The sequence below is a fragment of the Cryptomeria japonica genome, chromosome 3 (assembly GCF_030272615.1).
Source record: "Cryptomeria japonica chromosome 3, Sugi_1.0, whole genome shotgun sequence".
Lineage (NCBI taxonomy): Eukaryota > Viridiplantae > Streptophyta > Pinopsida > Cupressales > Cupressaceae > Cryptomeria > Cryptomeria japonica.
Window position 1 is genome coordinate 68,302,173 of NC_081407.1, and position 24,467 is coordinate 68,326,639.

Sequence of the window (24,467 nt, forward strand, 5' to 3'; positions counted from 1 at the left end):
TCTCTATATCTCTCTCATTCACACAAACACATACTCCCTATTTCCCCCTCTCTATCTGTATCTGTATCTGTATCTCCATCTCTAGATCTTATACACTCCTCTTGCCTCTTCTCTCCTACTCTCTCTCTATATCCCTCTCTACCTCTTCACATATCACTTCCTATATCTTTATCTTTCTATCTCCATGTCTCCCTCTCCCACTTTCCATTTCCTTCCATCTCTTCCTCTCTCTTAGTTTTATCGCTCTATATTCCCCCCTCCCTATCTCTATCTCTATCTCTATCTCTATCTCTATCTCTATCTCTATCTCCATCTCTAGATCTTATACACTCCTCTTCCCTCTCCTCTCCTGCTCTCTCTCTATACCCCTCTCTACCTCTTCACATATCACTTCCTATATCTTTATCTTTCTATCTACGTGTCTCCATCTCCCCCTTTCCATTTCCTTCCATCTCTTCCTCTCTCTCAGTTTTATCGCTCTATATTCCCCCCTCCCTATCACTCTCCCTCTTTCTAAGGTCTAAACCTTTTTATCTATTAGTTTTCTCTGTCAACTTGTTTATCTCTCTCTTGCTCCCTCTATCTCTATCTCCATACATCTATATCCCCCTTTGAATTTTATTATTACTCTCTCTCTCTCTCTCTCTCTCTAATCCTCCCCATCTCTCCCTCCCCCATTCCCTCCCTATCCCCCTATCTATCTCCTTATCTCTGTCCATCTCTCTCTTCCTCTTCGTGTATATCTCTACATCTCTCTATTTCTCTTCCAATATATGTGCATCTCTCTCTCTATCTCCCCCTATTTCTCTCACCCTCTTTCCATCTCTATTTGTCTATCCCTAGATCTCTTTGTTTGTCAATCTCATCATATATCTCCCCCACTCTTCTCCCCCTCTCTCTACATGTCCTTGGATATCTATCTCTTACTCTATATCACCATCTATTTATATGTATCTCTCCCTCTTCATTTACAAATCTCTCTCTATCACTTCCTCTATATCCCCCTATCTTTCTATCTTTCCATCTCCCTATACCTCTCTCGACCTCTCTATCGATTTTCTCTCTTCCTCTCTCCTTCTATCTTCATCCCTACCTATATCTTCCTCTCTCCCCTATATCTCTAGACATTCCTCCTTTTATCCATCCATCTCTCTCTCTCTCTCTCTCTCTCTCTAGACCTCTATTTGTCTATATCTCTTTTCCTCTCTATATCTATCTGTCCCTATCACTTCTTTCATCTATCCCTCTAACTCTATCTAGTTATCTTTATATCTCTCTACCATTATATCTCTCTACAACTATATCTCTCCCTCTCTTTATATATCACTTACTATCTATATCTTTATCTCTCCCTTTCTCTCTTTTTATTTTTCTTTTCCATTTTTATCTATCCTCTCCCCTCTCTCTTTTATCTCTCCACATCTCTCTCCTCCTCTCCATATTTCTCTCCTTATTCTCCATCTCTATCTCTAACTCTATTTATATCTCTATCTCTATCTTTATCGCTTTACCCATCTCTCTCTCACTCTTCCCCCCTCTATCTCTCCCTCCTTCTATTAGTATCTTAACCTTTCTCTCGCTCTCACCATGTGTTGTTGGTCATGAAACTTGATTTTCTTCTCAATTTAAAGGTTTTGTTTCAATTATGATTGGATCGCTATAAGTGGATGCATAATTAATTTGAAGCTATCACTTCTCTAATGAGAATTTTGTTGCACATACAACATTATGACCTAACAAGTGACCTCATGTATTACCCAATTATATGCAAAAAAAAATAGACCAATGTTTTTCCTAATTCACCTTACACACCTCTTTCGACATACCCATTGCACACTAAGGTGCAATTGCTAGTTAAATATTTTATTTAATTTTTTTATTATCTCACAATAAATATGCTCAAAATAGTAAAAACAATCTATTATATTACTCCAAACAACAAATACAATAATAATACTTTTTTAAATTAATTTTTTTTTAATATACTCTCAATCTCTGATCAACTATTAAAAAAAACTAATAATAATGAAATATTTAAAATATCTTATAAAAATTAGGACCTAATTGTAACAAAACGAAAAAAAAAAGAAAGAAAAGAAAGTCTGCTAACTCAGGTCCACCCTCATATAAACACTTGTTTTTCATCTTTTAATTTACAACTAGGTAGGCAATGAAGAATTTTTCCACATCCCTGCAACTGAAGCATGTCGTGTCGTGCTGCCAAGGAGTCAAAAACGATAGTGAAAAAGGTAAGGACACGTGGATGAACCAATTTCCTATACATATTGCAAATGATATATTTTAATAATATTTTAAAATATATTTTAATATCTTTTATATATTAAAAGCATTCCATTAAAACGACCCAAAATTGATGGAGAATGGGCATGCTACCACAAATTTCACGATTACAACTATAAACAGGAGTTCATCTGAAAAAATGAGGGCCTTGTGTAGTTGTTTGTGTTGATCTAGTGTTGCCGCACCATTCCAGAAAAGAAGTAGTTTGTAAATAATTATAACGATGAATGGGCCCTCTAAATGGCCAACAATATAAGTGGCTTGTGTAGACTGTAATCACAAGCGATTTCTCGTTTACAGACTTGAATAAACACCTCTAACCTCCAAGGAGCAGTGATACCCTGAAAAAAACATCATTTATTTCCAACCTCAAAGGAGAAGTGATACCAAGAAAAACCATCATCTATTTCCATGGAAGAATTGATCCTAGAGCTTTACAAAGTAGAAACTGTAAAATTTGGAGAGTTCAAGCTCAAGAGCAGGATTACATCCCCCATATACATTGATCTTAGACTCATTGTATCATATCCACATCTTCTCAAGCTGGTTGCAGACACCATATGGCAAAAGATATCTTCCCTTAAGTTTGAGCTTCTTTATGGGGTACCCTACACTGCCCTACCCATTGCAACATGCATGTCCCTCAACCACTCCATTCCCATGGTGATGAGAAGGAAAGAGGTGAAGGACTATGGCACCAAGAAGTCCATTGAAGGGATGTTTACTCCAGGCCAGAGATGCCTGATTGTGGAGGACCTAGTCACGAGCGAGGCATCTATTCTGGAGATTGTGGAGCCCCTAAAAATCGTGGGTTTAGATGTCACTGATGTTGTGGTGCTCATTGATAGAGAACAAGGAGGGAGGGATAATCTGGCTCAAAATGGGATCACGTTGCATTCTTCCCTTAAGCTTATTGAGATGGTGAGTGTGCTCATTAAGAATGGGAAGCTCTCTTTGGAGGTTGTTGAATCAGTAAGCAAGTTTTTAGGGGAAAATTAGACCACGGTGCCATCATCTGTGCCTAATGTTGTAAGGAAAAGGATTTCTTATGGCGAGAGGGCTCTTTTGGCTCAAAACCCAACTGGAAAGAGACTTTTTGAGCTCATGGAGAGAAAGAAGACTAATCTGTCCTTGGCAGCTGATGTGTCTACAGCCCAAGAGCTTCTCAGCATTGCAGAATCTGTAAGTCTGATTTTCATTCCTTAAAAGTTACATTCAGTTTTGTTTTAATCATTATTATTCTTTTTGGCTGGATAGAAAGTTTTTAATTTTATGCCGAAGGCATACCCTATATGAAGTTTTCCAATCACATTCTGAAATCAACAATTCAAATTTGAGGAGAAGGATGCAAGACTATAGAATTAATCACAACCATTTATTTAAATTAATATTAAATTTTGAAAAGATATATTAAATGATAAAAAATTAAAAAAATACATATTTAAATATATTAATTAATTAGAAAAAGAATGTTCATAAAGGAAAAACCTAATAAGAATGTTTTTTCAATATTATTTATTTTATTAAGATATTCTATCTTGTTTTCTAATTTTCTAAAAAAGAAAAAGAAAAAGTAAGAAAATAATTGTTTAGTTATTTACGTCTTTTTATGAAATTACAAATAATAATTAAAAAATATTAAAAATAATTTAATTTATAATTATTTGTCTTATCAAAATGTTTTGGATTAAGGCAAAAATAATTTATAATTATTTGTCTTATCAAAATTTTAGTTGTTGTAGAATAATCATATTTAGAATTAAAATATTTCTTAATTTGATGAGAATGTTTTTAATGTTACCTTCTTTTATTAGATATTTTTATTTATTAAATTAAAATTTAATTTTAATTATTTATGTCTTTTTATGGAATTACAAATAATAATTAAAAGATATTAGAATTAATCTAACTTGTATTTTTGTCTTGTTAAAATTGTGTTTATTCTAGAGTACTTAAATATTTAAAATTTATTTTAATTTATATAATAAAATAAATTCCAACTTAAAACCTAAATTAAATGTTTAGAACAAGAGAGTAGGAGAGAGAAACCAACTATTGATTAATCATTTCATACCAATAATTTATAGATGGTTGTGTCCTTGAAGAGTTATACTAAGGGTAACATGCCATTTGATTATCATCTCCATCTATATCTCTCTCTAGGCTATCTATATCTCCTTACCTCTCTCTGTATATCTCTCTTTGCCCCCTCTACCATTCTCACTATATCTATCTCTGTATCTCTCCCTTTCCCCCTCTCGCTCCCTCTTTTTATATATCTCTACTTCTATGTCCTCTTTCTCCCTCTCTCCCTCACTATGTCTATTTATATAATTTTATCCCTCTATATATATCTCTTTCACTCACACACAACCCATATTTCTCCTTCCTTATCTCTATCTCTATATCTCTCTCATTCACACAAACACATACTCCCTATTTCCCCCTCTCTATCTGTATCTGTATCTGTATCTGTATCTATATCTGTATCTCCATCTCTAGATCTTATACACTCCTCTTCCCTCTTCTCTCCTATTCTCTCTCTCTATCCCTCTCTACCTCTTCACATATCACTTCCTATATCTTTATCTTTCTATCTCCATGTCTCCCTCTCCCCCTTTCCATTTCCTTCCATCTCTTCCTCTCTCTTAGTTTTATCGCTCTATATTCCCCCCTCCCTATCACTCTCCCTCTTTCTAAGGTCTAAACCTTTTTATCTATTAGTTGTCTTTGTCACCTTATTTATCTTTCTTGCTCCCTCTATCTCTATCTCCATACATCTAGATCCCCCTCTGAATCTATTTATTATTCTCTCTCTCTCTCTCTCTCTCTCTCTCTCTCTCTCTCTCTCTCTCTCTCTCTCTCTCTCTCTCTCTCTCTCTCTCTCTCTCTCTCTCTAATCCTCCCCATCTCTCCCTCCCTCATTCACTCCCTATCCCCCTGTCTATCTCCTTATCTCTATCCATCTCTCTCTTCCTCTTCATGTATATCTCTACATCTCTCTATTTCTCTTCCAATGCATGTGCATCTCTCCCTTTATCTCCCCCTATTTCTCTCATCCTCTTTCCATCTCTATTTGTTTATCCCTAGATCTCTTTGTTTGTCAATCTCATTATATATCTCCCCCACTCTTCTCCCCCCCTCTCTATATGTCCTTAGATATCTATCTCTTACTCTATATCACCATCTATTTATATGTATCTCTCCCTCTTCATTTACAGATCCCACTCTATCTCTTCCTCTATATCCCCCTATCTTTCTATCTTTCCATCTCCCTATACCTCTCTCGACCTCTCTATCAATTTTCTCACTTCCTCTCTCCTTCTATCTTCATCCCTACCTATATCTTCCTCTCTCCCCTATATCTCTAGACATTCCTCCTTTTATCCATCCATCTCTCTCTCTCTCTCTCTCTCTCTAGACCTCTATTTATCTATATCTCTTTTCCTCTCTATATCTATCTCTCCCTATCACTTCTTTCATCTATCCCTCTAACTCTATCTAGTTATCTTTATATCTCTCTAGCACTATATCTCTCCCTCTCTTTATATATCACTTACTATCTATGTCTTTATCTCTCCCTTTCTCTCTTTTTATTTTTCTTTTCCATTTTTATCTATCCTCTCCCCTCTCTCTTTTATCTCTCCACATCTCTCTCCTCCTCTCCACATTCCTCTTCTTATTCTCCATCTTTTTCTCTAACTCTATTTATATCTCTATCTTCTTCTTCTCTATCTCTATCTTTATCGCTTTACCCATCTCTCTCTCACTCTTCCCCCCTCTATCTCTCCCTCCTTCTATTAGTATCTTAACCTTTCTCTCGCTCTCACCATGTGTTGTTGGTAATGAAACTTGATTTTCTTCTCAATTTAAAGGTTTTGTTTCAATTATGATTGGATCACAATAAGTGGATGCATAATTAATTTGAAGCTATCACTTCTCTAATGAGAATTTTGTTGCACAAACAACAATATGACCTAACAAGTGACCTCATGTATTACCCAATTATATGCAAAAAAATAGACCAATGTTTTTCCTAATTCACCTTACACACCTCTTTCGACATACCCATTGCACACCAAGGTGCAATTGCTAGTTATATATATATATATATATATATATATATATATATATATATATATATATATATATATATATATATATATATATATATATATATATATATATATATATATATATATATATATATATATATATATATATATATATATATATATATATATATATATATATATATTATTTCACAATAAATATGCTCAAAATAGTAAAAACAATCTATTATATTACTCCAAACAACAAATACAATAATAATAATTTTTTAAATTAATTTTTTTTTAATATACTCTCAATCTCTTATCAACTATTAAAAAAAAACTAATAATAATAAAATATTTAAAATATCTTATAAAAATTAGGACCTAATTGTAACAAAACGAAAAAAAGAAAAGAAAAGAAAGTCTGCTAACTCAGGTCCACCCTCACATGAACACTTATTTTTTTCATCTTTTAATTAGCCGATAGGGTTTTCTTTAAGTGGACTTCCCTGTCCACATCTACCCGGCAAACCTGTCTCACACCGGTAAACAGGCTTAATCCATCATCTAACCATTTTCAGGTAAACGGGAAAAAATGAAACTAATTTAAAGTTTAAATCATGCTCCACATCGAATTCTTGTAAAAAAACTGAAACTAATTGTTACAATGTTAGCAACTTTATGGATTCTAATTTTAATGGGAGAGTAAATATTTGGAGTATGAGCTTGTAAATATGTTAGTGTAGTTTGAAATTTGACTAAGAATCTAATATGCAATATAAGGTATACTTTAGGATGTAGAGTCTACTTTGTAACTAAAATTAACTTCCAGATATTTATATTTCAATGCTTTTTTTTTTAATTTATTACTTTTTTAACATTTTAAGATTTTAGAGATTTTTTTGTAATTTGTAGTTTAGAAAATTGATGATAATTCATAATTTTCTATTTTAAGAATAGTTTTCAATTTTATATTGCAAGACAAAATTTATATTAAAAAATAAAGAAAGGTCGGGGCAATTTCCCTAATTGGCCAGCTCCACTCACTCAGCCAAATAGAATAAATCCTTTCACTGTGTAATATTAAATTTTTATTTTGATTTGGTAAAATTAATTTTAAATTTAAAAATTAACATTTAATTATTAACATTTAAATTATAATGTTTTTCAAATTTAATCTATTATTATTTATAAAAAAATGTTTAGAAATTGAAAGTTGAAGTAATTAAATTGAAACCTTTTAATATACAAAATTTACTTCTTTTATGACACAATATGCAACAAGTTATTGCATGTTGTGTAATATGCAACAACAAGTTATTGCATGTTGTGTAATATGCAACATATAACACAACATGAAGATGCATTCATAGATGAAATTTTTTTTGAGTTGCCTAGAATGAATGATGTTGTTCATTTTATTTTGTTTTTAATTCATCTCATTTGACAAACAATCTAGTCCACCTTTAGGTTTAGGTCTACATTGGTAGTCAATTTGTTTCTTACACTTGATATTTTAATTATATTTAGCTTCGTCATTAAAATCTTAAGAATATTCAAAATATAAAAGTGATGGATGAAATGTACAAGATACATCTTCTAATGACACACTTTTTCTTAGGCATGAAAATAGATCTACAAATTTAAATGGAATATTAGTAAGGATTTCACCCATGACAATTAATCTATCATAGAGCCTACATTCTCCTTTGATTGCTATTCTAAAATTAAAAAATTCATACACCATTTTCAAAATAAAGGAACATCTTGCCTCTGATTGCTCTCACAATAGCAAGTTTAGTATGTATAATTGGTTGCGCACTCTCAAAGTTACATACTTTCAACTATTTCTTTCTTTAATAAAAAATATTAAAAATTAATAAATTACAATATTTATCCTGGACAACAATGATCAAGAAAAAAAAAATTGATGTTTCAATCTCTTTCTCAAAAACATATTTTTTTATCATTATGTAGTAAAATAGTTACAAATTTTGGTTTGATCATTGACAACATTGTTGTTCAATGTAGACAAATGTCAAAACTTTTAAATAAGACCTAAAAAAAGAGAGACTCTCTAATTTAACTTCGATTAATGTAAACAACTTTTTATTTAGGAACTATAAAAAAAGAAGAGAGACACTCTTATTTAACTTTGATTAATGTAAAGTGGGTACTTATTGTTCAACTAAATTAAAAAATAAAATTCAACAATTTATATATCTAATTAAATTATACTATGATACATGCAAAGATTTAAATTTTAATATAATTAATATTAAAATTTATTTATATTTTACCTTTGATTTCCTATCGGCGTATCCTTGAACCTTCTAGAGGTGCAAGTGCTAGTTTACAACTAGGTAGGCAATGGAGAATTTTTCCACATCGCTGCAACTGAAGCATGTCGTGCTATGCTGCCAAGGAGTAAAAAACGATAGTGAAAAAGGCAAGGACACATGGATGGACCAATTTCCTATACATATTGCAAATGATATATTTTAATAATATTTTAAAATATATTTTAATAATATTTTAAAATATATTTTAATAATATTTTAAAATATATTTTAATATGTTTTATATATAAAAAACATTCCATTAAAATGACCCAAAATTGATGGAGAATGGGCATGCTACCCCAAATTTCACAATTACAACTATAAACATGAGTTCATCTGAAAAAACGAGGGCCTTGAATAGTCGTTTGTTAGTTCCTGCCCCGCATGGAACTATTGTCGAGGGCTAGAGTTAAACAATGATTAAACATGTTTTGCACAGCCAATAGCATCACTTAGTTTTTCTATTGCAAAACTTTAATTCAATATTCCCTATAGAAATCTGATCGGGCTTTAGTGGCTGTCTATCGAATATGTGTTTTGGCAAGGTCTCATTGGAGGATACAGAGGCATTTCAGAATTCAATGCAAGAGAAGAGGCAAATATAGAGGAAGGGTGAAAAATAAAAATCTTGGGATTATTGTTTCTGCAGGACACTGGACACAGCTGGCCATTAGGGTTTTATGTGTTGCTTCATAGGTTTCTTATGACAGTATTTTTTTTAAAGATCTTTAAAGGTGCATTTTTTTGCATCCGTCTGGGAAATCATTCATAGCAGTCCAAGAGGACACACTTCTTCTAGACATTTGGATCAACAATCCACATGCCTTGTCTGTGCTTCAACATTTTGCATGCATTCTGCAGGGTAATACATAATCCGGGTAACGATTACTTCTGCTTGGTGCTATTTGAGGAAGCTGGAAATAGTTTATGTTGTCTTGTACATATGGGTTTCTTGCTTTGTCTTTCTTTGAATGCTTGGCCTTGGGATTGGATCATGCTGGAATTTTGTATCAAGAGACAAAACATGTTCATGTATTTCATGTATCGTACACAAGGTCTCCACTATGTTCTTCCTTTCTCACAGTATAAGCTTTATAGAAGTAGGGTAGGTCTAGTTGTGAGTTGTGGAATTTCCAACTAATGGTAATTGTTTTCCAAGCCCTAATTGTTTTTCAAACTCTTTTCATTTTTTTTTTCAGGATTCTTTTCTTGTTTGCCTATTAAATGTCACCGTTAAGTTTGTTCCTTTTGGTTGCCCCATAAAAATGATACCTTAAACCCAAATAAATTAGAAAGTCAGCATAGTTAGTTAGCTTGTCATGGTGAAAGGCAATTATCAATATGCATTACACACATAAATTGTACCGAACATATAAATTGATATATTTGTCAAGCTTTTTTTAATCTTTTGCAATTCCATATACCACACCAAAAATGATATGAATTAGTCTTCAATTGAACAAGCAAAATCCATAACCTCTAAATATTGACCTCTATATATTCCTCCATCATCATGATAAATAGTTGTTCTTTCTCTCAACCTTCTTTGCAAAATTTCTCCACAACTAAAATAACAATTAATAATAAGAACATTTACCGTCCAATCAAAATTTAGTAAATTTTTTTCGAGAGGAACATTTGCAGAAAGGCGCTTTACCAAATTGAAGTCTGCGAGTTCTGTTGTAGGTTTCTGGGCCATTTAGAAAATATTTTAGAAAATATAACTTGTTTCATTTTTTCAAGTATATATTATTTTTTAAACTTGATTATTAAAATATGGAAAGGCGCTTTACCAAATTGAAGTCTGCGAGTTCTGTTGTAGGTTTCTGGACCATTTAGAAAATATTTTAGAAAATATAACTTGTTTCATTTTTTCAAGTACATATTATTTTTTAAACTTGATTATTAAAATATGGAAATGAAAATTAGGAGAGAATAGATCAACAGATTAGCAGAAACCAGGGCCAATTTTGGTGAAGAAGTGGCTTGGAGGGCACAGCTGTCTCGAAATCTGAAGGAGCTTCGCATCCATCTCTGTCAAACCTCGCCATCGAGCAACGCAACCAGGTTTCTGGCCTACTTCTTTACACCCTAATCTCAGAAAGCCCGAAATCTTAATCTTTAATAACCATAGCATTTTCAATCTGACCATTCAATATTGCTCAACAAATCAAAATAATTGGAATCCTGTATTTTTTATTTATTTTTAACTGTTTTTAGCATTTGAGGACAATTTTAGTTTCAATCGTCCTGTCGGTTATTAAACTTGTTTGTAGATTTTGCTGGTTTTGGGGCGCTCTCAATTAGATCTGAGGATGGAATGTGTTTGCGTTTGTCTTTATAATAATTTTTTCTAGTCATTTTGGGCAAGGTTATGAGGTATTTGATTTGGTGTGGGGTAAGGTTAGGCCAGATTTCGTAAGATAAAGCCACACTCGATTGCACCTCAGAACCTTCGCAAATGACGGCTAGAGTTATAGTACGATGTAATCGTGACACCACAATATCGCCATATGCTCACCAGGGTTATAGGGCGCCTTGTTGCAGTGGGGGGCTTTCTGTGCAATTCTTACAAATGCCTGTCATTACCGTTACATCAAAACTTATGGGACAAGGGTAGCCTTGTATAACAAGAACATGTTTTTATTTAACAAGAACATGTATTTTGAATTGGAGACTGGCTTCGAGAATCTGTTTAGTTTTGCAAAATTAGCACTCAAAGCAATTTTTTTTATGGAAACAGGGCTTCTGTTCTTTTTTGGCCCGGTACATGTTTGGTGAGATTATAGGCTGCCTTTTATGTTGGATGCGCTGGTCTTACAGTTCATTCTTACTGAACCTGGATCATCTTTAAATGTATCCCATAATTATTACATCACAAATTTGACACGTTTTTATTCAAGTTATGGATCTCTTTGTTGCGTTTAGAGGGGTTTTAACCTAGATCACATCCTTACGGTGATTCTTCTTAACCATTATAGCACGACCCCATGGACTGTATATTTTTTATTTGGCTAGAGAGTGGCTGAGTTTAATAACTCACACCATAGTTCTATTCTTGTTGATGCCTGCCTCACCAGAATGAACTTGGGTGCAAGTCTGGGGCTGTTTCTTAGAATAATTATGCCTCAATCGTGACATCTAAACCCAAAGGAAGTCTGTGTCATGCGGTCTATGTTTCAAGAAGCTTCATAAAAAAAGAGAAGTAAAGAAAAAATATTTTGTCTGCGTACAGTTTTCCAAAATTAGATTTATTCATGAAAAAAATTACAAATATATAAACCAAAATCCTATGGAGTGATGTTTCTTTGTAACACTATATCACGGGCCAGTTCCTATCAATCAGAAACATTTTTTTAATTACAACATATAACATGATTGTCCACAATGATTCCAATCAAAGAGATAGGTGGATAGCAAGACTCAAAATTTTTACTTTACGGACTTATAAAACAGTTTATTAACTTTCTTTTTGATGCTTCAACTATTAATACGAAGCTGATTTCAATTTTCAAAGTTGGTATATGGTTCCAAAATCAGAAGAGCTAAATTTTCCTATATGACTTGTGTTGACATGGCAGAAAATAATTATATAGATCAATTATGTTATTTTGTTCATCTTTCTAACCATAAAATAGACATTTCATGCTGAAGAACAAAACTGCAACATCATTTCTGTTCCTTCAATTTAGTTTGAACAGCTCCATCCATCTCCTCATTGTCATGATAATTAGAAGGGAAAGCAAGAGGATTAATCTTCAATAAGTTTCCTGAACACCTTTTCGACAATGTACACATCAGATTGAAGTTCTGTTGGAAGGAATAATATAAATTTTATGTTTTTAAAGGATTATTTGTCTATATGCTTCATGATTCTTATTGTTTTGCTTTATGGTGTTTTCAATCAGAAGGGGCTGATGAAATAATGATATTTTTCAACTTCAAATATTTGTGAATTATGGGATATAAATTTTCATGTGTGAAAGCCATGATTTTTGTTTAAAAATATAAATTATAAGGAGTATGTGGCTCATTCTGATGTTTCTCAATTTATAAACTTGAAATGTTCGTTGACAATAATATGCTGATAAAATCTATTTAATCCTTGAAGCTTCCTTTTCTCTAAGTTGCTGATTTGGAATTGGGTATATATATATATATTAAGTTAAAAATACTGCATATCATACCCATTCTGAAAAAAATGACCATAAATTTTAGAAATTCAAAACAATATACTAATTCCATAGCAATTTATTTAAATTAGATGTCATAATAAACATTCATTTTTCATAATATTATATAAACACCTATTTATTTATTATTTTAATAAATAGGTAACATATATTATTAAATAAAAATAATAATCATTTACTTATTCAAATAAATTAAAAGTTGAAATCCAAAATTATAAAAAATGCATAAAAAACAATAAATCAAACAAAAATGAAAAATAAAAGATAGTGGAAAAAAAGTAAAGGAATTTGAAAATCGTTAGGGTTTTTCCTTTTGTGAAGTAGCAGCAATGAACAGATCTGAAGTAGTGCGGTAGGTGATGTCTTTGGCTTGAGCGGTATAAATCCCTTGTATGCATACACATATACTTTATGACCTGGTTTCACACACATTCGAACAACCATAATTAGATATTTCATTGGAGTTCCTATGTGATTTAAACAAATAGAGGGTGCGCTATCATTGGATTTGTCTTTAGTATCCTTGTTTGCTGTCTTTTCTCCTTCTCATGGCAGATAAAACTCACAATATAAACAGATGATAAGGTTTAGGGCTTCTACAGGACAAAAAAGTCAAACAAAAACCCTTCGAAAATCGTGTTAGCAGTTCAAAATGCTTGATATTTGCTTAGGAATCTGTACTGTCCCCAAATTGGGTATACTTGATTTTGGCCCAAAGTAACAATTCCACAACATAATTTGTTTACAAATAGTATTCTATAATTAAATCATATAATAGCTATTGAACTTTTAAAGTAAATAGACAATTAAGTTAAATAACATCACATACTTGGATCTAATCTATAACTTCATTTCCAGTAATCAACCATAGTAGGGATTGGAGAGGAGAGCATGATAGGGTGCTTGGAACATTTGCCGCAACTAAGCCCAAGGGCGTGATATACGACCCCTTGGCCCACAAGTGGTACGAAATCTTGTCCATCCAACATGGGGTGGACTACTTAGATAGGGATCCCATCTCTGCCCTCCCAGTCATGTCTCCTTACTAATCCATACATGATTGCTTCTATTCTTTAGTTCCACTTCCAACAACCAACCATCATAAGGATTGGAGAGGAAAGCATAATAGGGTGCCTAGAACATTCGCTGCAACTAAGCCCAAGGGCATGATAAACAACCCTTGCCTTACAAGTGGCAGGAAGCCTCGTCCATACAATATGGGGTGGTCTACTTAGATGAAGAACCTGTCTCTGCCCTCCCAATCATGTTTTCTTACTAATCCCGACATGATTGTTTGTAGGAGAATAAATAGATTAAATATATAATTAAAGAATCTAGATAGATTAGCGATTCTCATTATGTTAAACAATTTCATCACATTTTATACCACAACACTTGCTAGATCACAAGACTACTGTTTTCTAAATGCAGATTACTTATTTCAGATATGATCTCCTTTGCTCCCTTTTCTTCAATTGATGGTCTGCCTTAAATGTCTTCAAGAAAAGACAGAGAGTCACCTACTGCTGCTCAAACTACTCTAGTCTACTGTCCCTGAAGTCTGAAAATACTGCTGCTCAAACTACTCTAGTCTACTGTCTCATCTTATTATGCTGACTTCTTTTATGTGACAAAGTGTCTTCTTGATCTCTGTTTTGTCCATTTTGTCCATTGCTGCAAATTATGTTTGTTACTACTATCTTTTGTTGATTCCTTGATTGCAATCTTGTATGTATTGGCATCTTAACATGAACACGTTGTATATTTGCTACTAATCTCTTTGTTTTCTACAGTCTGCTATCTTAAAACAAAACAAATCCAAAACCACCTTTGCAGTACTGGGCAGGAACTACGCTGCCCTGCAGCCCTTGTGTTGATCTAGTGCTGCCGCACCATTCCAGAAAAGAAGTCTGTAAAGAATTATAAAGGTGAATGGCCCTCTAAATGGCTGACAATATAAGTGGCTTTTGTAGACTGTATTCACAAGCGATAAAGGAGCAGTGATACCAAGAAAAACCATCATCTATTTCCATGGAAGAATTGATCCTAGAGCTTTACAAAGTAGAAGCTGTAAAATTTGGAGAGTTCAAGCTCAAGAGCGGGATTACATCCCCCATATACATTGATCTTAGACTCATTGTATCATATCCACATCTTCTCAAGCTGGTTGCAGACACCATATGGCAAAAGATATATTTCCTTAAGTTTGAGCTTCTCTGTGGGGTACCCTACACTGCCCTGCCCATTGCAACATGCATGTCCCTCAACCACTCCATTCCCATGGTGATGAGAAGGAAAGAGGTGAAGGACTATGGCACCAAGAAGTCCATTGAAGGGATATTTACTCCAGGCCAGAGCTGCCTGGTTGTGGAGGACCTGGTCACGAGTGGGGCATCTGTTCTGGAGACTGTGGAGCCCCTAAAAACCGTGGGTTTGGATGTCACTGATGCTGTGGTGCTCATTGATAGAGAACAGGGAGGGAGGGATAATCTGGCTCAAAATGGGATTACGTTGCATTCTGCCCTTAAGCTTACTGAGATGGTGAGTGTGCTCGTTAAGAATGGGAAGCTCTCTTTGGAGGTTGCTGAATCAGTAAGCAAGTTTTTAGGGGAAAATCAGACCACGGTGCCATCGTCCGTTCCTAATGTTGTAAGGAAAAGGATTTCTTATGGCGAGAGGGCTCTTTTGGCTCAAAACCCAACTGGAAAGAGACTTTTTGAGCTCATGGAGAGAAAGAAGACTAATCTGTCCTTGGCAGCTGATGTGTCTACAGCCCAAGAGCTTCTCAGCATTGCAGAATCTGTAAGTGTGATTTTCGTTCCTTAAAAGTTACATTCAGTTTTGTTTTAATTGTTTATATTCTTTTTGGCTAGATAGAAAGTTTTTATTTGTTTTTTGGAGGTAGTACTCAAATCCACGACCTCCAATACTAGTGCTGTAATGTCCCTTACTAGTAATATAAGTATCAATATGTCTGCCTGGGATAAAGATAGAAAAAATAAATCAGAAATGAGATCATTGCTCATATAAAAAGAAATATCATATTAAAACTGTAATGTCCCCTAATTAGTTATGCCTTAAGATTTTACCCAAATTTACCCAAATCTAAAATAAGTAAGTTAAGTTTATGGGAAATACCCCTGTTTACTGTTTTCCTGCATAAAAACCAGAGAACACATATATTGTTACACGTACTAAAAAGTATATTTGAGTGATGTACATCTTACTGTATTACTTACCATGAGTGTGAGATCTATTAGACAAATTCAAATTCTTATATTTGTTAGGTACAGTCTGATTTGTTAGATAAAGTCAGTTATAGATTAGTTGCTCTTCTTAATTATCCAATTTCTTCATTACACTATGGCAGGCTAGTTGGATAGGGTGTCCAAGAAACCATCCCTCCTAGGCCCAAGGGCAGAATACCATATCCCCCCTTGGCTCCATATGGCAGGTGTTAGGCATCCATCATGGAGTGGCGTACCCAGCGAGGTGTTCTATCGGCGTTCCCCCTCATCACAACCATCATCTCTCCTTAAGCCCAAGAGCAGATGCTTCACCCCTCTTGGCTCCATGTGGCAGGTGTTAGGCATCCATCATGGAGTGGCGTACTTAAGAGAAAGCCCCTCATTTACAATGAATCATTTGTGATACTCCAAATAAGTTATATTTATCTGTCATAATTATCTTATTACGTTAATTCCTTGTATTGGATTATCATCATTTCCTGTTAGTATTACTTGAATTTGTAGTAATTATTTATTATCATTATTTCATTGCAATCAATTTATTATCCCTTATATTCACAGCATTACAATAATTTGTGCAAACCCAAATTTAAGAGTATTATACTACTATGTATCCTTGGAGGTATACACAGGCATATATTTATATGTTATGTTTGACATACTGTTTGACAGAGATATACATATCTCATATTAATTGTCATTATTTTAATTAAGAATGTTCACTTAATTTATTTTCATTGATGCACAGATTTGATTTTAATTTATAATGCTGGCCATCATATTAAATGTTAAATCAGAAAGTTAAGGCAATTCGTACCTCTCACTGCCGTATTATTCTTTTTATCTGCTGGTAGACCTGATCCTTGCTCTTTCTTCTTTTCTGGCAGTCTGGAGTGGTTATCTTCGTATTTTTTTTTCTCCCAATTGGCACGGAGGGGAGGGTATTTATCCTCCCCCACATCGTGGTGAAAAGCCACGATGTTTTCCACTTGGTAGCTCTTCTTACGTGAAGAGTCACTACCCTTCTACTTAGTGGGACCCTCCATGAACCGATGTGGAGGTCATCCCAGTCAACCCACGTTCAAAGGAGACTATTCGGCTTCTAAGGCAATCGGTTAATAAATGTTTTAAGAACATTATTGTTCATCACAATTAAAATATAGTCCATGCTATATATGGACATATATATGTATATTGTAAATATAATGAAATTATTCAATATACATAAAGTAAACTAATAAACATTGTAAATATAAATTTCAAGATGTAAATTGACAATAAAATATCATTTTAAATAATAATTGTAATTATCATAATTTTTTAATATGGTTTTTTTAATTATTATTTTTTATTATTTATTATTATTATTATTATCTATTATTAAATTCTATTATCAGATTTGGAATGTCACAGTCCGCCCTGCTCAAAATTGCTTGTCCTCAAGCAATGTAGGTTACTATTCTTCTATCTTGATGTTGTGGGTGTGTTATACTTCTACAACTTTATCGTGCCCATATTTATGCTATGTGATGAGTTGTGACCTCAAGCCTACTATAGAGTTGTGACTGTATTGTACCCCTATGCCCGTGTGATGTGGTGAAGATTCTCCAAGTCACTGTGATTACCTGAGTTCAATGTCTCATAGTTCTATTGTAGGTGTTTCTACTATGTATTCTCATCCTATGTCTGGTCTGCTCATGGAGGATAGAATCACATTAGCACGTATGATGTGTAGTCTGATACCACTTGTAATGTCCCATTTTGGGATTTCCCTAAATCTTGCCTTAGATTACTATTCTCAATTGATAAGGGAGGGTTAGAGAGAGGGTTCCTTTATCTTCTTAAAGGGAAAACAGTTTGCCAATCCCTTTATTGTATTTTGTTCTGCTAAAATATTCTCCCTTTTGATTCTCTTTTCATTTGGATCAGAGTGTAGATTGAACTTCTGTATACATCTGCATATTAATCTATCTGTATGTGTTTTCTATCTGCATATTAATTTATTTGTATGTGTTTTCTATCTGCATAAGGAATTCACTGGTAATCATACCCAGATGCTGTTATAAGCAATCAGTCAATTTCGGTGTGGCTTTCTGAAGGTATCTTTAAGTTTGATCCGCCTGTGATGTTGATGTAATTCTGAGTGCAGTCTATTTCTTTCCAACTAATTCATGTATTATGGATTAAGTATGACTGTCATACATATTGCAGTCTATATTAATATTACTACAGAATTCTGCATAAGAACATTATCAGACTTCATATATTAAGCACATCCCCAACCAAGAACAAAGATGTTACTGCCCATAACTTTATAAGAGTTCTGATTTGATATGATCGATGGTGATCTCCTTGGATGCTTGGATTCCTTTCCTTTATATCTCTCAATGTGAGGGAGGGGTCACACCTCTTCACCATGTAAGCCCTTTGGCAAGAGGCACACCCTTTCACCACCAGCACCCTTTGAAAGAGTGGAACGCTTAATTATTTCCACCTTTTTGAAAGGGACACAATCTTTCACAATCAGATCTGCACTTTTATTTAAGTTAGATCTGCACCTCTGATTCCCAAATTATCCCCCTCAAATGAGGTTCTCTTCTCCCTTTTATATCTCACACAACTTTTCATTTCATGTTTGAGGGAGTCACAACTTTTCATTTCATGTTTGAGGGAGTCACAACTTTTCATTTCATGTTTTTGACCATTCATTAACTTAATTAAAATTTAATTATATACTTTTATATTTTAATTTTAATATACTATTATCATTTACCATTAAATTGTATTTCAAAGTGGGGACATTACAGCCCGCCCCACTCAAAATTGCTTGTCCTCAAGCAACGATCAATTTAACTAAATTTTCCCAATGCAAGGATTCCTAACTAACCCCTGAATATTTGTAATCTTAAGAAAAGTTCTCTCTCGTCAATTGTAATTGTAAGAACTGTGTTTGGTTGTTTAATTGAGACAAACTAAGATCCTCATTCATTGGGAAGAGGATTAGAAGCATGACACATATGTAAGACCTTAATTGCAATTCTTTTTTCCTAAATAAACTCATCATTCTAGGTCAACAAAAAAATAGAATTTACAATGATAGAAGTCAGTAATCATAAATATTCATGTAGTAGATATGCCCAACACGGAGTATACACATAAAACACGGAGCATACACATGAAAACACAAAGTAGACACATGGATGTATTCAGATACAAGCATACACATGCAAATATAGTTTACTTAGTTCACAAGAAGTTGGATCGTCCAACCAAGACCAGATCCATCCCTTGGGCCAATCAATCTATCATTTTAGCCACGAGAGGCAGGAGTGTCCAACCAGGACCAAAACCATCTCTCGGAGTAACCAATCCACAAGAGGCAGGAGCGTCCAACCAGGACTAGAACCATCTCTTGGGCCAATTCACTTTATCCACAAGAGGCAGGAGCGTCCAATCAGGACTAGAACCATCTCTTGGGCCAATTATTATTCCATAATTCACAATAAATCTCTTCCACAAATCTGCTATAAAGTCTTCCATAATCTGATCATAAGATTGTCATAAAGCATCCACAATCTTTTCTCAAAAGTCTGTTACCAACTCTTCATATACTTCACCTTAGATATCCCTAATATTGCCTCTTCATTTAGTGTATTTATTATATACTTGATTGTCTTCTTCGCACAATACATGAATGTTTAACAATCTCTCATATTGTCTTGCCATTGTCATTTAGTTGTTGCCATATTTTGGATGGAGTTGATATATCCCTTCTCATTGATTAGAATGCATAATCGATTTATCCTTACCCTACAGGCTGGCAAGATCAGGCTCTGATACCACTGTAATGCCCCCTAATTAGTTATGCCTTAAGATTTTACCCAAATTTACCCAAATCTAAAATAAGTAAGTTAAGTTTATGGGAAATACCCCTGTTTACTGTTTTCCTGCATAAAAACCAGAGAACACATATATTGTTACACGTACTAAAAAGTATATTTGAGTGATGTACATCTTACTGTATTACTTACCATGAGTGTGAGATCTATTAGACAAATTCAAATTCTTATATTTGCTAGGTACAGTCTGATTTGTTAGATAAAGTCAGTTATAGATTAGTTGCTCTTCTTAATTATCCAATTCTTCATTACACTATGGCAGGCTAGTTGGATAGGGTGTCCAAGAAACCATCCCTCCTAGGCCCAAGGGCAGAATACCATATCCCCCCTTGGCTCCATATGGCAGGTGTTAGGCATCCATCATGGAGTGGCGTACCCAGCAAGGTGTTCTATCGCCGTTCTCCCTCATCACAACCACCATCTCTCCTTAAGCCCAAGAGCTTCACCCCTCTTGGCTCCATGTGGCAGGTGTTAGGCATCCATCATGGAGTGGCGTACTTAAGAGAGAGTCCCTCATTTACAATGAATCATTTGTGATACTCCAAATAAGTTATATTTATCTGTCATAATTATCTTATTACGTTAATTCCTTGTATTGGATTATCATCATTTCCTGTTAGTATTACTTGAATTTGTATTAATTATTTATTATCATTATTTCATTGCAATCAATTTATTATCCCTTATATTCACAGCATTACAATAATTTGTGCAAACCCAAATTTAAGAGTATTATACTATTATGTATCCTTGGAGGTATACACAGGCATATATTTATATGTTATGTTTGACATACTGTTTGACAGAGATATACATATCTCATATTAATTGTCATTATTTTAATTAAGAATGTTCACTTAATTTATTTTCATTGATGCACAGATTTGATTTTAATTTATAATGCTGGCCATCATATTAAATGTTAAATCAGAAAGTTAAGGCAATTCGTACCTCTCACTGCCGTATTATTCTTTTTATCTGCTGGTAGACCTGATCCTTGCTCTTTCTTCTTTTCTGGCAGTCTGGAGTGGTTATCTTCGTATTTTTTTTTTCTCCCAATTGGCACGGAGGGGAGGGTATTTATCCTCCCCCACATCGTGGTGAAAAGCCACGATGTTTTCCACTTGGTAGCTCTTCTTACGTGAAGAGTCACTACCCTTCTACTTAGTGGGACCCTCCATGAACCGATGTGGAGGTCATCCCAGTCAACCCACGTTCAAAGGAGACTATTCGGCTTCTAAGGCAATCGGTTAATAAATGTTTTAAGAACATTATTGTTCATCACAATTAAAATATAGTGCATGCTATATATGGACATATATATGTATATTGTAAATATAATGAAATTATTCAATATACATAAAGTAAACTATTAAACATTGTAAATATAAATTCAAGATGTAAATTGACAATAAAATATCATTTTAAATAATAATTGTAATTATTATAATTTTTTAATATGGTTTTTTTAATTATTATTTTTTATTATTTATTATTATTATTATTATCTATTATAAATCAAAAGCTTCAAACCCAGGAAACTGCTGTCCTAACATTCTTTCATTACGTAACTGAGCAAAAATGATTTAAGAGCAGAAAATTAAATTTCTGAACGTTGCATTAATCACACAATAGTTGAAACTTCAAATGATGAAAGCATAAAACAAATTTTCAGATAATCTCACCTTCAAATCAGTTTTTCATTCTTTAAAAAAACTTACAAGGAAACCTCTACAAACTTTTTGTCATAGTGGCATGGAAGCTATCATTGTATACATTCCGTCTATTTTGTGCTTATCTTTATAATATTTAGCAAATATCTAATCTCCAAAAAACTCCTTATCTGTTACAAGAGATGAATTGGAAGAATATTCTAAATCATTAATGTATATCTACATTTTATTAGACTAAATCAGATAAAATAAAAGGCTTCCTTATTTACTAAAAGTGAGATGCAAAATAGAGTAACTTGAATCTCTTGAACCACTCTCAACATGCTCACATTGAACTTGTGTGGGATTTCCTAGCGAAGCTAAAAACTCAACACTCCCTCTTAGTGAGGAAGGAGTTCTGCACCAATCCAAGTTTGTCATTGAAAGCTTCAAATTTCCCTTTTGCTAAGGGCTTGGTTAGAATATCAACAATCTGCTAATTTGTGGAAATATATTAGTGCTTAATTGCTCTCTTCTGAATCGTGACTTGAATGAAGTGATACCTAATCTCTATGTGCTTGGACCTATTATGAAACATTGGATTCTCATAGTTGATGCAATTTTGATTATCATAGTAAATTATTGTGGGATCCAACTCGTGATCAAACAATCTTGCAAGTAACTTGCAAAACTAGATGACCTCACAACTGGCAGTGCTGGTTGCCATATATTCTGTCTCTGCTGAATTAAGTGCCATAGAAGTCTGCTTTTTGTTGAATCAGGATATCATTAGTGAATTTTAGCTGAAGCAACACCTTGAGGTGCTCTTCCTATCTACGGCACTACCTGCCCAATTGCCTGAATTTGCTTGTGATCTGCCTTGGATAATTGCTTGCACCTGCTCATGAATTGTTTTAACGTTCACCACTCTGCTGTGATAGAAGTCTGCTCTGATCAGGGTATAAATCTTTCTTCTTTGTCACAATTCGCACCTCCTTAGGGTTTTGGATCTGACCTTTAATGAAAAATTATCTTCAACCTGATGTAGATTGTACTTGATCTACTCTGCCCTGTGACCTATCTGATCTACTCTGCCCTGTGACCTATCTGCTGTCATTATATTCACTGCTGACCATAGACAAGTTTCTTGCTTTGGAATGGAAATCTTGAGTGGAATTTCACATGAGAGATGAAATTTAGAGTGCAAATTCACCTTGGAATGGAAATGCAGGGCACACCACAAGGATTGCCAAGGAATTTTGTAATATTTCCAGGTCTTAAAAGGAGAATTCTTTAGCTCATTTCCAGTTTAGAGAGGAAATTTACTTGCATTCCAGGACTTGGAAGTGGAATAACTTAGGATTTTGCATTTAAACTTTGAGTTTCCACACTTCAATCATGGATTTTGAATCTCGATTGTTGGAATTCCTTATCTCAAACAAGGATTGGCTTGAAATGGCATTTTGTCCAAGGGATTTTTACAAAATTTTTCTCATTTTCTCCTGCTGTCAAGATCAGAAAATCCAACCTTGACAAGGAATTTTCTTTGTCTTGGTATTGCATTTCTTGAATTCTCTCACCATTTTTCCACACTTAGCATTTTCTACTTTTAACTTTTCGTTGCAACTTTCCTTGATGACATTGACAACTTTCACTTGACCACATTTTGACAACTTTTCTTGCACTTTGACAACATTTAGTAACTGTGTCAACATTGTGAATTTCCACCTTCAATTCTCTGTCTTGATGCTTATTTGTGGATTCCAGGTTTGAAATTTAAATTCTTAACTTGATCACACCCTTGGTCTTGAATTTGGATAACTTCCATTTTCGTTCCTCGGAACAATTGTACGTTTCTAATCTCAAAACAAGGAATCTTGTAATATTTCCAGGTCTTAAAAGGAAATTTCTTTAGCTCATTTCCGCCTTAGAAAGGAAATTTACTTGCATTCCACGACTTGGAAGTGGAATAACCTAGGGTTTTGCATTTAAACTTTGAGTTTCCACACCTCAATCATGGATTTTGAATCTCGATTGTTGGAATTCCTTATCTCAAACAAGGATTGACTTGAAATGGCATTTTGTCCAAGAGGTTTTTACAAAATTTTCCTCATTTTCTCCTCTTGTCAAGGTCGGAAAATCCAACAGTGACAAGGAATTTTCTTTGTCTTGGTATCACATTCCTTGAATTCCCTCACCATTTTTCCACACTTGGCATTTTCTACATTTCACTTTTCCTAACAACTTTCCTTGATGACATTGACAACTTTCACTTGACAACATTTGACAACTTTTCTTGCACTTTGACAACATTTAGCAGCTGTGTCAACACTGTGAATTTCCACCTTCAATTCTCTGTCTTGATGCTTATTTATGGATTCTGGGCCCGAAATTTAAATTCTCGACTTGATCACACCCTTGGTCTTGAATTTGGACAACTTCCATTTTCATTCCTTGGAACAATTGCACATTTCTAATCTCAAAAAAAAGGAATTTTCCTATTCTAGACGGTGGATTGCATATTCAGTTCCTATCTCGGACTTTGAATTCCTGACTCAACTTACCCATTCTCGACCTTTGAATTTCTTGACTTGATCTATCCAATTTCAAGGACAAGGTGTTGCACTCTTAAGTCATTTCAAGGGTTGCTCAACATTCATTTTGGATTGACAAGACATCACCTTCCTTAAGAGCTAGGAGACAAAAATTTCCAAGCTATGTAAACTAAGCAAAAACACCTATGCTAACAAGCAAAAAGTGGGGGTCCCCATTGCAAT

The 24,467-nt window shown here is 33.9% G+C and overlaps 1 protein-coding gene and 1 pseudogene across 1 annotated transcript in view; both read left to right on the top strand.

Moving 5' to 3' along the window:
* The first annotated feature begins 2,706 nt into the window (after window positions 1–2,706).
* Window positions 2,707–3,507, top strand: LOC131033797 (uridine 5'-monophosphate synthase-like; annotated as a pseudogene).
* Window positions 3,508–10,561: 7,054 nt separating this feature from the next.
* Window positions 10,562–24,467, top strand: part of LOC131032426 (uridine 5'-monophosphate synthase) — a 94,588-nt gene continuing 80,682 nt past the window's right edge. The window contains exons 1-2 of the mRNA XM_059218063.1: window positions 10,562–10,765; window positions 14,685–15,693. Of these exons, the coding sequence (XP_059074046.1) occupies window positions 14,923–15,693 (771 nt within the window). The 5' untranslated portion in view covers window positions 10,562–10,765; window positions 14,685–14,922. The remainder of the gene's footprint in view (window positions 10,766–14,684; window positions 15,694–24,467) is intronic.